Source organism: Oncorhynchus clarkii, chromosome 12, assembly GCF_045791955.1.
Source record: "Oncorhynchus clarkii lewisi isolate Uvic-CL-2024 chromosome 12, UVic_Ocla_1.0, whole genome shotgun sequence".
In the NCBI taxonomy this organism is placed as follows: Eukaryota; Metazoa; Chordata; class Actinopteri; order Salmoniformes; family Salmonidae; genus Oncorhynchus; species Oncorhynchus clarkii.
In genome coordinates this window covers 67,686,028-67,700,838 of record NC_092158.1, presented here as the reverse complement: position 1 = coordinate 67,700,838, position 14,811 = coordinate 67,686,028, and the positions used below count along the sequence as shown (strand labels likewise).

The 14,811-nt window shown below is 45.1% G+C and overlaps 1 protein-coding gene across 5 annotated transcripts in view; it reads left to right on the top strand.

Moving 5' to 3' along the window:
- Positions 1 to 14,794, top strand: part of LOC139421089 (oxysterol-binding protein-related protein 7-like) — a 28,838-nt gene extending 14,044 nt beyond the window's left edge. The window contains exons 10-22 of one of the 5 annotated variants that reach the window (XM_071171618.1): positions 5,837 to 5,999; positions 6,248 to 6,381; positions 7,210 to 7,311; positions 7,600 to 7,783; positions 8,386 to 8,436; positions 10,471 to 10,760; positions 11,378 to 11,515; positions 11,644 to 11,786; positions 12,114 to 12,258; positions 12,416 to 12,566; positions 12,830 to 12,956; positions 13,309 to 13,431; positions 13,711 to 14,794. In XM_071171618.1, the coding sequence (XP_071027719.1) occupies positions 5,837 to 5,999; positions 6,248 to 6,381; positions 7,210 to 7,311; positions 7,600 to 7,783; positions 8,386 to 8,436; positions 10,471 to 10,760; positions 11,378 to 11,515; positions 11,644 to 11,786; positions 12,114 to 12,258; positions 12,416 to 12,566; positions 12,830 to 12,956; positions 13,309 to 13,431; positions 13,711 to 13,822 (1,863 nt within the window). In that variant the 3' untranslated portion in view covers positions 13,823 to 14,794. Of the gene's footprint in view, positions 1 to 5,836; positions 6,000 to 6,247; positions 6,382 to 7,209; positions 7,312 to 7,587; positions 7,784 to 8,385; positions 8,437 to 10,470; positions 10,761 to 11,377; positions 11,516 to 11,643; positions 11,787 to 12,113; positions 12,259 to 12,415; positions 12,567 to 12,829; positions 12,957 to 13,308; positions 13,432 to 13,710 lie in introns of all 5 variants that reach the window. The other 4 variants (XM_071171619.1, XM_071171617.1, XM_071171621.1 and 1 more) reach the window with 4 other exon arrangements.
- Positions 14,795 to 14,811: the final 17 nt, after the last annotated feature.

Here is a 14,811-nt window from a genome sequence, read left to right as displayed (position 1 = left end):
AATGACTAAAATATAGTTGCATAAATATTCACATGCTTTGTTTAGGCAAGCCAAAATTAGTTCAGGAGTAAAAATGTAGCTTAACAAATCACATAAGTTACATGGACTCACTCTGTGTGAAAAATAGGGGTGATTTTTATTTATTTTTTATTTTTTTTAATGACTAACCCTTCCTCTGTCCCCCATACATAATAAAACCTTACTTCCGGCGCCGACAGAGATGGCCGCCTCGCTTCGCGTTCCTAGGAAACTATGCAGTTTTTTGTTTTTTTACGTGTTATTTCTTACATTAGTACCCCAGGTCATCTTAGGTTTCATTACATACAGTCGAGAAGAACTACTGAATATAAGATCAGCATCAACTCACCATCAGTACGACCAAGAATGTTTTTCGCGACGCGGATCCTGTGTTCTGCCTTACAAACAGGACAACGGAGTGGATCCTATGCAGCGACCCAAAAAAACGACTCCGAAAGAGAGGGAAACGAGGCGGTCTTCTGGTCAGACTCCGGAGACGGGCACAGCGCGCACCACTCCCTAGCATTCTTCTTGCCAATGTCCAGTCTCTTGACAACAAGGTTGATGAAATCCGAGCAAGGGTAGCATTCCAGAGGGACATCAGAGACTGTAACGTTCTTTGCTTCACGGAAACGTGGCTTACTGGAGAGACGCAATCCGAAGCGGTGCAGCCAACAGGTTTCTCCACGCATCGCGCAGACAGGAAAAAACATCTTTCTGGTAAAAAGAGGGGCGGGGGCGTATGCCTTATGACTAACGTGACATGGTGCGATGAAAGAAACATACAGGAACTCAAATCCTTCTGTTCACCTGATTTAGAATTCCTCACAATCAAATGTAGACCGCATTATCTACCAAGAGAATTCTCTTCGATTATAATCACAGCCGTATATATCCCCCCCCAAGCAGACACATCGATGGCTCTGAACGAACTTTATTTAACTCTCTGCAAACTGGAAACAATTTATCCGGAGGCTGCATTCATTGTAGCTGGGGATTTTAACAAGGCTAATCTGAAAACAAGACTCCCCAAATTTTATCAGCATATCGATTGCGCAACCAGGGGAGGAAAGACCTTGGACCATTGTTACTCTAACTTCCGCGACGCATATAAGGCCCTGCCCCGCCCCCCTTTCGGAAAAGCTGACCACGACTCCATTTTGTTGATCCCTGCCTACAGACAGAAACTAAAACAAGAGGCTCCCACGCTGAGGTCTGTCCAACGCTGGTCCGACCAAGCTGACTCCACACTCCAAGACTGCTTCCATCACGTGGACTGGGAGATGTTTCGTATTGCGTCAGATAACAACATTGACGAATACGCTGATTCGGTGTGCGAGTTCATTAGAACGTGCGTTGAAGATGTCGTTCCCATAGCAACGATTAAAACATTCCCTAACCAGAAACCGTGGATTGATGGCAGCATTCGTGTGAAACTGAAAGTGCGAACCACTGCTTTTAATCAGGGCAAGGTGTCTGGTAACATGACCGAATACAAACAGTGCAGCTATTCCCTCCGCAAGGCTATCAAACAAGCTAAGCGCCAGTACAGAGACAAAGTAGAATCTCAATTCAACGGCTCAGACACAAGAGGCATGTGGCAGGGTCTACAGTCAATCACGGACTACAGGAAGAAACCCAGCCCAGTCACGGACCAGGATGTCTTGCTCCCAGGCAGACTAAATAACTTTTTTGCCCGCTTTGAGGACAATACAGTGCCACTGACACGGCCTGCAACGAAAACATGCGGTCTCTCCTTCACTGCAGCCGAGGTGAGTAAGACATTTAAACGTGTTAACCCTCGCAAGGCTGCAGGCCCAGATGGCATCCCCAGCCGCGCCCTCAGAGCATGCGCAGACCAGCTGGCCGGTGTGTTTACGGACATATTCAATCAATCCCTATACCAGTCTGCTGTTCCCACATGCTTCAAGAGGGCCACCATTGTTCCTGTTCCCAAGAAAGCTAAGGTAACTGAGCTAAATGACTACCGCCCCGTAGCACTCACATCCGTCATCATGGAGTGCTTTGAGAGACTAGTCAAGGACCATATCACCTCCACCCTACCTGACACCCTAGACCCACTCCAATTTGCTTACCGCCCAAATAGGTCCACAGACGATGCAATCTCAACCACACTGCACACTGCCCTAACCCATCTGGACAAGAGGAATACCTATGTGAGAATGCTGTTCATCGACTACAGCTCGGCATTCAACACCATAGTACCCTCCAAGCTCGTCATCAAGCTCGAGACCCTGGGTCTCGACCCCGCCCTGTGCAACTGGGTACTGGACTTCCTGACGGGCCGCCCCCAAGTGGTGAGGGTAGGCAACAACATCTCCTCCCCGCTGATCCTCAACACTGGGGCCCCACAAGGTTGCGTTCTGAGCCCTCTCCTGTACTCCCTGTTCACCCACGACTGCGTGGCCACGCACGCCTCCAACTCAATCATCAAGTTTGCGGACGACACAACAGTGGTAGGCTTGATTACCAACAACGATGAGACGGCCTACAGGGAGGAGGTGAGGGCCCTCGGAGTGTGGTGTCAGGAAAACAACCTCACACTCAACGTCAACAAAACTAAGGAGATGATTGTGGACTTCAGGAAACAGCAGAGGGAACACCCCCCTATCCACATCGATGGAACAGTAGTGGAGAGGGTAGCAAGTTTTAAGTTCCTCGGCATACACATCACAGACAAACTGAATTGGTCCACTCACACAGACAGCATCGTGAAGAAGGCGCAGCAGCGCCTCTTCAACCTCAGGAGGCTGAAGAAATTCGGCTTGTCACCAAAAGCACTCACAAACTTCTACAGATGCACAATCGAGAGCATCCTGGCGGGCTGTATCACCGCCTGGTATGGCAACTGCACCGCCCTCAACCGTAAGGCTCTCCAGAGGGTAGTGAGGTCTGCACAACGCATCACCGGGGGCAAACTACCTGCCCTCCAGGACACCTACACCACCCGATGTCACAGGAAGGCCATAAAGATCATCAAGGACATCAACCACCCGAGCCACTGCCTGTTCACCCCGCTATCATCCAGAAGGCGAGGTCAGTACAGGTGCATCAAAGCTGGGACCGAGAGACTGAAAAACAGCTTCTATCTCAAGGCCATCAGACTGTTAAACAGCCACCACTAACACTGAGTGGCTGCTGCCAACACACTGACACTGACTCAACTCCAGCCACTTTAATAATGGGAATTGATGGGAAATGATGTAAATATATCACTAGCCACTTTAAACAATGCTACCTTATATAAATGTTACTTACCCTACATTATTCATCTCATACGCATACGTATATACTGTACTCTATATCATCGACGGTATCCTTATGTAATACATGTATCACTAGCCACTTTATACTATACTATGCCACTTTGTTTACATACTCATCTCATTTGTACATACTGTACCCGATACCATCTACTGTATCTTGCCTATGCTGCTCTGTACCATCACTCATTCATATATCCTTATGTACATATTCTTTATCCCCTTACACTGTGTACAAGACAGTAGTTTTGGAATTGTTAGTTAGATTACTTGTTATTACTGCATTGTCGGAACTAGAAGCACAAGCATTTCGCTACACTCGCATTAACATCTGCTAACCATGTGTATGTGACAAATAAAATTTGATTTGATTTGATTTGAACCTCTAAGGTCCCTCAGTCAAGTATTGAATTTCAAGCACAGATTCAACTACAAAGACCAGGGAGCTTTTTCAAACGCCTCATAAAGAATGGCAGTGATTGGTAGATGGGTAACGATATCAAATCGGACATTGAATAACTCTGTGTGGTAAAGTTAATAATTGTGCTGTGGATGATGCGTTATACCACCTAGACACATCAAAGATACAATCGTCCTTCTGAACTGAGCTGCAGGACAGCAAGGAAACTACTCAGGGATGTTACCATGAGGCCATAGGTGATTTTAAAACGACTATGGAGTTCTATGGCTGTGATGGGCGAACTGAGGATGAATCAACATTGTAGTGACTCTACAATGATGGCCTAAATGACAGAGTGAAAAGATGAATACAAATAGGTATACAGAATAAAAAATATTCCAAAACACTAAAGTAATCCTAGTGTGGGAAAAAAAACCCACAAAAAAACCTGAAAAATGACTACTTTTTCGCTTAAATGCAAAGCTGTATGTTTGGATCAAATCCAACACATCACTGAGTAACTGCCTTCTTATTTTCGAGCCTGGTGGTGGCTGCATCATGTTATGGGCATTGACAAAGACTGGGGAGATTCAGGACAAAATGAAACTGGATGGAGATAAACGCAGGCAATAGCTTGAAGGAAAACATGCTTCAGTCTGCTTTATTCCAGACACTGGGAGAGGAATCCCCTTCCTTGGCCAAATCTACACTGGAGTTGCTCACCAAGAAGATGGTAAATGCTCCTGAGTGGCCAAGTTAGTTGACTTAAATCTGCTTGAAAATCTATGGCAAGACTTAAATCGCTGTCTAGCCATGATCCCCAACACCTTGACAGAGCTTGAATTTTGAAAAGAATAATGGGCAAATATTGCATAATACAGGTGTGCAACGCTCTAACCCAAGAAGACTCACAGCTGTCATTTCTGCCAAAAAAGTATTTCTAACATGTAATGACTCAAGGGGGTGAATACTTCTCTCATCAAGGTTTATTAGTGTTTAATGTTTGTGTTGATTGTTGACAAAAAAGAGAGCACAATTGCATCCTTTTTAATCCCACTTTGTAACAGGAAAATGTGACCTCTAAGGAGTTGTACAGTGTATCATAAGTATTCAAGACATTCGTCATTGGATAAGAACGTTTTCTGGACATTTCTGTGTCATGGCTGTCTCAGTCATCCTCTTCTACTTTCACCCACTGTTCCCGCATGTCCCCTCTCCATTTTCATGTATGGTTTAGGGACCGGTACAAACACATTGACACATTGCATTAACAATCATCTGATGGTTGCACCCTAGTATATTTATAGCTGACCAGATGGGTTTTTCTAAAGATGAGGAAAGTTAAACTCAGCAATAGAAATTGTAGAGATTCTACAAAAGAAGTAAGGCTACTAACATACAATATATAAACTAAGTTCCTGGCCGCGTCATGAAACGCGCAGTTAGGCATCCGAAGGGGCTTGTTTACAGTTAGGCATCCGAAGGGGCTTGTTTACAGTTAGGCATCCGAAGGGGCTTGTTTACAGTTAGGCATCCAAAGGGGCTTGTTTACAGTTAGGCATCCAAAGGGGCTTGTTTACAGTTAGGCATCCAAAGGGGCTTGTTTACAGTTAGGCATCCAAAGGGGCTTGTTTACAGTTAGGCATCCAAAGGGGCTTGTTTACAGTTAGGCATCCAAATGGGCTTGTTTACAGTTAGGCATCCAAAGGGGCTTGTTTACAGTTAGGCATCCAAAGGGGCTTGTTTACAGTTAGGCATCCAAAGGGGCTTGTTTACATTTAAGTGAATGACGACTTCCAACTTCAGAGGCAGCTCATGCAAGCTAACAAACATGTAATTAGATGGTCTTCTACAACATGGCAGATGTCATCTGACCTAGCGAGCTAGCAACAGGCAAGATAAAACATTTAAAAAAGATGGAGCTAGATAAAGCCAGGAGAATAATGTACTTGTTGAGCATAATTCTAGCCATCAGTTTTGTTTTCATGGTTATCACTCACTGTTGCGTTTGTCAAGGTCCCGATATCAATGTAAAGCTCGAAAGTAACACACACAAAATGGCTCTCTACACACATCACCCCCCCCCCCCCCCCCTGCCCAACTTTCCTCCCTCCTTCCCCCTCTCCTCCCTCAGTTTACCTCCAGCCACCTGAGCACATCGTCCAACCACCTGAGTGTGGGGGCCGCCTCGGTGTCGTCCATCCCGGACTACGTGTACTCCCAGCTCTCCAACCCCCTCATCACCTCCCCCGAAGCCAAGAAGATCCAGCAGGACATCTGTGCTTTGTCCCAAAGGGGTAAGAGAGGGGTGTTACAGGGTTTTGGGGCTCATTCGATGGGGTGTTCATAAAGTTCCTCATAGGAAAGTCATGTGTAGAGCTGGTTATAGTGAGGCTGGTTCTGCAACATTAAAAAAAGAGGACCTATGTAGACCACTGCAATCTGGTAGTAATTGACTTACTTTAGTTACTCAGGGATTTATGTTGGTGTGGATGAACACGGGAAATCAAATGGAAATGACATTTGTCTGCCGTAATCTTCTTAGTTCATGCATCTCTCAAGTCCATCCACGAAGTGCTCGCCCTGGAACGTGAGCGGGTCCGACAGGCTTGGACCGGTCCAGACCTACGCTCCTCCACCTCCAATCAACTGGCCACCCTGTGTAGCACACTGTCTGAGGTAAAAGGCCTGCCCCGGACACACACTCACATATACAGTACACTCGCTGAGACGGAACCTCCTGCTACACACTAAGAACATAAACCATTGTTTATGGCTCCAAAGGCGAGACCTACGTTTCTTTGTTTTGTTTTTTCGGAAGTAACAAGAAGAACAGGAAGAGATCTAGCGACCAATAGAAAGGCTTTATTCACATTTAGTCAATAACACTGTGGTGTCTGTTTTTAAAACACACACAGCAGACGTTTCGATGGGCCACACCTATTCTCTCGCTTTCTTTTGCTCTCTCCTTACAAAATATAGTCCCGTCTCAGTGTGCTGCTGTTCAAGCGTGTGAGAAGCCAGCCAGAACTGGTTTGGGCTGTTTGGGGCTGGGACATCTCGGTACTACCCATCAGGGGCAGAACCATTCCTCCCCTGCTCTCCTGTTTTGAGCCTGCCTGGATGAAACGAAAGCCTTTTTCAAATGTAAAGACACTTGTTCAAACATTAGATTTATCTTGGTGAAACAACTTAAAACCTCCCCCGAACGTATCTATTTGATCTGAGTTACTAGATGTTTCTGAACTTCACTAATTACTATGAAAATGGAACTAGGATAGTTTATTTTGGTTGAACGCTGCATCTATTGTTTTGTCCTGGATGGATCTGACTAAGCTGAAAGAGTTCTGAGGGAAATCCTCCACCAAATGTGCATACTGTACATTTTTGTCCAACTTACCTGCATGTGGGCCAAGTTTGATAATGGGGAAATGAGCTTAATATTGTGCTTGGTTTTCATACAATTCTCTACAGTATACTAATAAGTCACTGTTTGTGTGTATCCAGCTGGAGGTGCAGTCTTGCCAAACCAAAGTTCATTCCCTGTCCCTTTCCTCTGGATCCACGGGGGGCTCCAAGGAGTCCTACAGCACTGTGCGTCAGGACCAGGTGTGTATTCAGCCGCCAACCCCCACTCAGCAAGAGGCAGGTTGCCACTTGTTTCTGAATGCGTGTCTGGCTGTGTACTGTCTGCCTGTCTCTGTATCTGTGTTTGTGCCTGTATGCATTGGGTTCTCTATCAAGTGAGCAGGATTTTCTTCGTTAACTTTCTTTTGTAAGACATTATTGACATCACTTTTATCCATCTGAAAGCATTGATTTTGTATGCTTCCTGTTAACTATAGTCTTATTCTTCCTACTTCGGTCACCCCCCCCTCACTCCAGAATGCTGAGAAGACGCCCTCTAAGGGTTGCTCGGTGCAGCGCACCCCCTCGCTGGCCGACTCCATGGCCGAGTACTATGACGCCAGAGATGTCATCGTCTGTGAGAACTCCTCTGAAAACGGAGAAGAGGAGTCTGATGAGTCCGGGCTGAGTGACATCACCACCACCAGTAACTCTGAGCCAGACGAGGTCCATGGTGAGCCGCCACTCTTTGGACATCACTGTTCAGCTGTGGTCCTAGAAGTAGAATGACTAGAACGGCCACTCTAAGGATGTGTTCTATAATATTGTGTTTGAGCAGTCCCATTATACCTTGAATACAGTTCGGTCTACGTGGTCCGTTTGAGTTTTTGTCTTTGAAAAATAAGTAAAAACATGCAGTATCTAGTACAGCTGGGATGATAAACCGAAAATGATCACTACCGACCGAACCAACCATTTATCGAGGACGTTTTACTGATATCGCTTTTTAACAAGAAGTAGCCTTTACTAGAGGAATGTGTAGTTTGAAATGAGATGTCTGTTGAATGTGGGCTGTTAACAAGACAATTAATGACCACAACCTTCAAATGAGTAGTTTTAAGGGTAATATAAAAATTAACTGGTGCACATTATTGTAAACTTGTCTTTTTCAATTTACCGTGATCATTTAGTCATTTTAATGTGATATGGATTTGTGTCTATATCGCCCAGCTCTATCTAGGTAGTTATACTCATGAACTCGGCTGACACCAACATTGGGTGTGTATATATGTAATCTGTGTACAAATGTATTTTTATTACGTTTTCTGAACATAGCTTCCACTTTGCCTGCAGAGGCAGTATCACCGGACCAACCGCAAACAAAAGGTATTTTGGGACTGGTCAAACTGAAGTATCGGTGGAGTGGTGGTGAATTGCGGCCATATTGGAAGTCCCATATGGATCGTTTAATTCATTGATGCACATAATTTATTTGAAGACAGTACATTTTCAATGTTGTACATGCAAGCATACTGATTGGACCCTGAAAACGCCCTATAGTAGTCTACTCATTTTATTACCATGATTTTATCATCTCTCTCTTTCTTCTCCCTCTTTGTCCTCCTGAGGTGTCTCTTTGGTTATGTGGGATTGGTGACAATTTAACAAACGCATTGTCTAATCTGTATAGATATTTCATTCTTTAAACATCATACCCTCCACCTCAATCCAACATCAAACTCTAATTTGGGAGATGGAGAAATCGAGTGACTGTCATTACTTAATTTTTCTTCCTGTTTCACCATCCTCGTTTCCTTGACAGCTTTGGGACTTCAGACATTTTAAAGGGATGGTTCAGCGTTTTGGCAAAGAAGCCTTGATTTTGACAATTTTAAAATGCAAAAAGAAACAAGGCAACAAATAAATGTACCAAGAATTGCTGAGGATTATATGCACAAGTCTAAAGATTTGTTTCCATTGTGGTCCTCTAATGGTTGCTGTGCAAGTTAAAACAAGAGACATTGGCACTCTGGCATACATTCAATCATACAGAATGTCTATTGTTTATCTACTTAAGATCTTGTGGATACCATTTTTGTCTCTGCGTCCAGTATGAAATGAACTGCCAAAATAAAGGATACGCCAACATGACTCTAAATAAGGCTCTGGGCCACCACGAGCCGGCAGAATAAAGGATATGCCAACATGGCTCTAAGTAAGGCTCTGGGCCACCACGAGCCGGCAGAATAAAGGATACGCCAACATGGCTCTAAATAAGGCGCTGGGCCACCACGAGCCGGCAGAATAAAGGATACGCCAACATGGCTCTAAATAAGGCACTGGGCCACCACGAGCCGGCAGAATAAAGGATACGCCAACATGGCTCTAAATAAGGCTCTGGGCCACCACGAGCCGGCAGAATAAAGGATACGCCAACATGGCTCTAAATAAGGCGCTGGGCCACCACGAGCCTGGCAGAACTACTTCAATGAGCCTTGGAACTCTCTTGGAGGGTTGCGAAACCATTCTTCCACAAGAAATTCCATCATTTAATTTGGTGTTTTGTCGATTGTGGTAGAAAATGCTGTTAAGTGCCGCTCCAGAATCAACCATAAGTGTTCAATTCAACCTGGTCTCAGAGCATTTCGTATTATTCTGTCATGTAAATCCAAGACACTCCATATGTTTCGTATGGTATGTATTCATTTGTGGAATCCATCGGCCATTTCTTATGTTACAAATTACAATTTGTATTATATGTTACGAATTTGCAAAACGGATGTTACGAATTCTAGCTAGGCGGCTAACGTTAGCTAGGCTGTTCAATTGGGTTGAGATCTGGTGACTGAGACGGATAGTTTTTAATGCTCATCGAACCATTCAGTGACCACTCGTGCCTTGTGGATGGGGGCATTATTGCCATTCTGGAAGAGGCCACTTCCCTCCGGATATAAATGCTTCACCGTAGGTTGAAGGTGATCACTAAGAATGGCTGTGTATTAACAGGCTGTTACCTTGCCCTCTAAGGGGTTGAGTGGCCCCAAACCATGCCAGGGAAATGCACCCCACACCACAAGGGCTGCCAGTTACCTGTAGTTTTGCCAGCCAATGCTAACTATTGTTAGTGTAATGACGAAGTCAACATGAACAGCTAGCATGCTAGCTATTCCCATAGACTTCCATGCATTGTGCTAACGCTATTTGGCAACTTCCTTCAAACTGAACACAGACATAAAAGGGTATCCACAAGTTTATCTGACCCTGGAGAAAATCTTGAACTCTCCCTTTAAGGGCTGAATCATGTCTATTTTTTTAAATGTTCAAGCCTTAAGTGCTGGGCGTAATTGTAAAAAAACGTGAGATTCAATAGGAAATGTATAGAATTCCATCTAACCTTTGTATGCCCTCTCCCCCTGGCAGCCTCTTCCACCCTGAACTACCGCACCAGCGTGTCCAGAGCCCCGGACATGGTCAGCACCGTGCCCACCAACACAGGCCGCCGCACCGTCCTGCCCGCCAACTGTGTCGACAACAGCCACATTGGCATCATGACCATTCTGTACAACAACATTGGCAAGGACCTGTCACGTGTGTCCATGCCCTGTGGCCTGAATGAACCTCTGAACCTGCTGCAGAGGGTGAGCGAAGAGCTGGAGTACTCTGAGCTTCTGGACATCGCCAACCGCACAGAGGACCCCTTCGAAAGGATGGTAAGGCGGCCCGACGTGTGCCTGACATTGAAACGAAGCAGCTCAAGTATAGGTTTGTGCTGCCATACCAGCGTTGGTGCTGATTCAAGTGAATTGATGCGCCTGTAGATTTGCTTAGTTGAAATCTGAAAAAAAGGTCTATGCTTTCTCAAATCAAATGCTATTGGTCACGTGCCGAATACAACCGGTTTAGACTTTACCGAGCCCATTCCCAACAATGCAGAGTAATAAAAAAATGATAACACAATAACAAGGTTATATACAAGGAGTACCAGTACCAAGTCAATGTGCAGGGGTGCCAGGTAGTTGAGGTAATACAGTATGTACATGTAGGTAGGGGTAAAAGTGACTAGGCAATCAGGATCAATAATAAACATAATAGCAGCAGCGTGTGTGTGTTGTTGGAGTGTCAGTGTAGTATGTGTGTGGGTAGAGTCTGTGCATTAGAGCCATTGCAAGAGAAACTGTGAAATCCACAAACAATGAATGGGGTCAACTTGAATTGCAGATTTAGCATGTAAAATACTATAGTATTTTGTGGTAGCAGTTTTCTTCAGGTGCCATTTGATGGGTGCGATCTCACTCATCCATTTTCCCATACCTTATTTTTCATGAAGCTGTACATTGGCGTTTTCTCCATCTCTGGCTACGCCTGGGCTACCTGGCGGAACCGCTACAAGCCCTTCAACCCCGTCCTGGGAGAGACTTACGAGAGCCACCGCAAGGAGCGCGGCTTCCGCTACGTCGCTGAGCAGGTACGACTTGAATAATCCTGACCCAGAATCATCCTAGATTCCATCTGCACGGCAAGTAACCCTTAACTGATCCAGGGTGTCTTCCACTGAAGATTCAGTTATTTAAGGTTTTTCCTTTCTGTTCCCAGGTCAGCCATCACCCGCCCTGCTCCGCCGTGCACGCAGAGTCTGAGAACTTCACCTTCTGGCAAGACCAGCAATGGAAGAACAAGTTCTGGGGAAAGTCTTTGGAGATCATCTCCTCTGGTCCAGTGAATGTCAAGTTGCCAAAGTGAGTGTTTATGCAAATTTATGCAAAATCATGATTATTTGACCCCAAAAAAAAGAGGTAACGTAACCCTACTTTCACATCGTCGTTTTGAATGTCTTGATCCGTTGTTCAAAGTTGAAGTTCGGGGACAGTGTTTTGATTGAGCTGATTGAAGATTTGAAAAGGCGTTAGCTTGCCAAATGAGCTGTAACAAGCCTGAAAGTATCATTTACTGTGTTTATTCAATGAAATGTTCATAGTATTGAAACCGGCCCAGGTGTCCATGAATTTGAAGAGTGCACGTCTTCATCCAGTTGCATTAAACCCATGTCTCCCTCTGCCCTCTAGATATGGGGATCACTACGAGTGGAACAAGGTGGTGACCTGCGTCCACAACGTCCTGAGTCAGCAGAGGTGGCTGGAGCACTACGGCGAGGTGACCATCAGAAACACCAAGAGTGACCTGTGCACCTGCAAGATCTCCTTCGTCAAGGTGAGACCCGGTGCCCACAGAACATAAAGCTCAATTGAAGGATAACCCCACAATGGGACCCATAATGAATACAATAAAAGGTTAACAGCCTGAATGGGGTCTAGACAAGTCTCCATTGACACGGCCCCCTCTCTCTCTCCCTGCGTCTCTCCCTCAGTCCCGCTACTGGACCTCAGAGACCAGTAAGAACGAGGTGCAGGGCCAGGTTCTGAACCAAGCGGGAGAGGTGGTCCACCGGTTCGGTGGGCTGTGGCATGAGGGCATCTTCTGCGACACCCTGCCTAACCCAAAGTGCATCTGGAAGCCCAGTGAGTACTGCTATTATCTGAACGATCTATTATTTGCTATGTACGATAATCCTAATCTCTAATCCGATCTTGATATTATAGTTTATCCTATAAAATGGTGTAATTAATCCACACCATTGTGCCTATTATATTTTCCCTAATCCACACTATTTCAGTGAATTCTATCTTATGGATGTTTTCCTCAATCCGTGAGTCCGTCATCCACTCTATAGTACCAGCACTATGTATCGCCTCACACAGTACCCTGTTTCTCCCATCCCCAGACCCTCAGCCTGATGACCACTTCCAGTACTACGGCTTCAGTCGCTACGCCAGGGAGCTCAATGAGCTGACCCCTGAACTCAAGAAGGTCCTACCTCCCTCAGACACCCGCTACAGGCCAGACCAGAGGTGAGACCACCGTCCAACCTGCTCAGTAATGCGTACGTAGAGGATGTTCAGCTGTGTGCACTTCATTTAGATTTGTAAAATGCATTGGAAGTAAGGCTAGGAATACTTCTTGAACAGTATCTAACCAGGAGAAACTCTGGGTCCTGTACAGTAGGTCATGTAGGTGATATCGTTCAGTGACATCTACTTCCTCAAATGTCAGGGAGCTGTGTTGTGCATTGATGTGATGCCACAGCCGATGTGGCTGCGTGCGATGGTACTGTACACGCAATTGACCCTGTTAATGCTTTTTTGATCCGGTCATGCAGAGTGCAGCTGAATGTCGTATCTCTCCACTGTTCTTTCCCCATAGGATCCTGGAGGAGGGAGATGTAGCTGGGGCTGACAGTAAGAAGGAGGAAGTAGAGCAGAAACAGCGGGACCGACGAAAGGAGCTGGCCAAGAAGGGAGAGGAGCACGTGCCTCGTTTCTTCAGGTGAGTCTCACCAACCGTCCCTTACGCAATCAAAGAGCATTTTATTGTAGAAATAGCAAGGCAGTGGTCATCATCTCTGCTTATCCAGGGTCTTTGTGATTAGCTGAATCGGGTGTGTTAGGGCAGGGTTAGAATAAAAGCCTGCACCTGTAGCTTTTCCATGACTTGTGTTGGTGACCACTGACATTATATTGTGTTCATGCACAGTATCTGTTGATGCCCCTTTTTTTTATAAGGTTACCTCACACTAGAAAGTAAATATACTCTTCCCTCCTTCAGGAAAGAACTGGATGCGGCCGGGAATGATATCTGGCTGAGCAACGGAACCTACTGGAAGATCCGCAATCAGCCAGGCTTTGCCAACACCAAGAACTTGGATCTGTGGTGTTGAGTAGACCTGGCAGAGCCTCCTGTCATTTTGGCTTCATCATAGACTGACTTCCCAATGAGACTACTGAACGCAGATACTAACGTTCCACTGACGGGAGAGGTGAAGGGAGTTTTGACTGCATGGATGAATCATTCCAGGGTGACTGTCTGCCATTGGAGAGAGGAAATGTCAACATGGAGTAGATGAGGACTACTATGGATCTTTTCCTTCAAGTCTGATGTTCCCACATTGATGCCGATCTTCCACACCTCAGTGAACGCTCTGGTGTCCGCAAATATAAACTGCCTTGAAAATCACCAGATTGAAATTGGTTCATGCATTTAACTGTCAAGTTTACCCATTGGTGGTCGGAGATCCAACAGAGAGTTTTGAATAATGTTACCTTGCATGTTATAGAGATGCATGATGCTTTTTGTCAATGTAATATGTCTATATTTAAACACTTTTACTTATTGACTTTTTAGGTCTATATGCAGATTTATTTAAATCAATTTGTGATATCAAACTCTCACTCTAAAGAGGAACTAACCGGGTAGGGGATTGTTTTTAAGACTGCTGTGGATTTAATGGGGTTTTATGGGGTAAGAAGGGCTACCTCTTGCACTCTCGATGGGTCTTACTGTGTTTTTGTATATTTAGTTGTACAGTACTTTACATCTTTTGGACTTGTTTTTAAATAACACATTGGTTTGAGTCACTGAATGCCTCACGTCTGTCTCCTTCCTCACCCGTTTTAAAGAACAGTGATCTATATAACACTTTCACTGCTTTCCTTAGTTTTTTGTATTTATCTAGAGTGAGTTTATAGATGTTTAATGCTTTTTAGGGTGATCCTTTCAACCTTGATTTAGGTTGATACTATGAAGTATTTTTTTTATGTATGTTTCAACAGTGGGTTTTACGGAAAAGAGAACCATTGTTACATTTCAGTGTAAAAACAATTGGGAGGGCTATAGCGGGGGGGGGGGGGGGGGGGGGATCATCCAAAA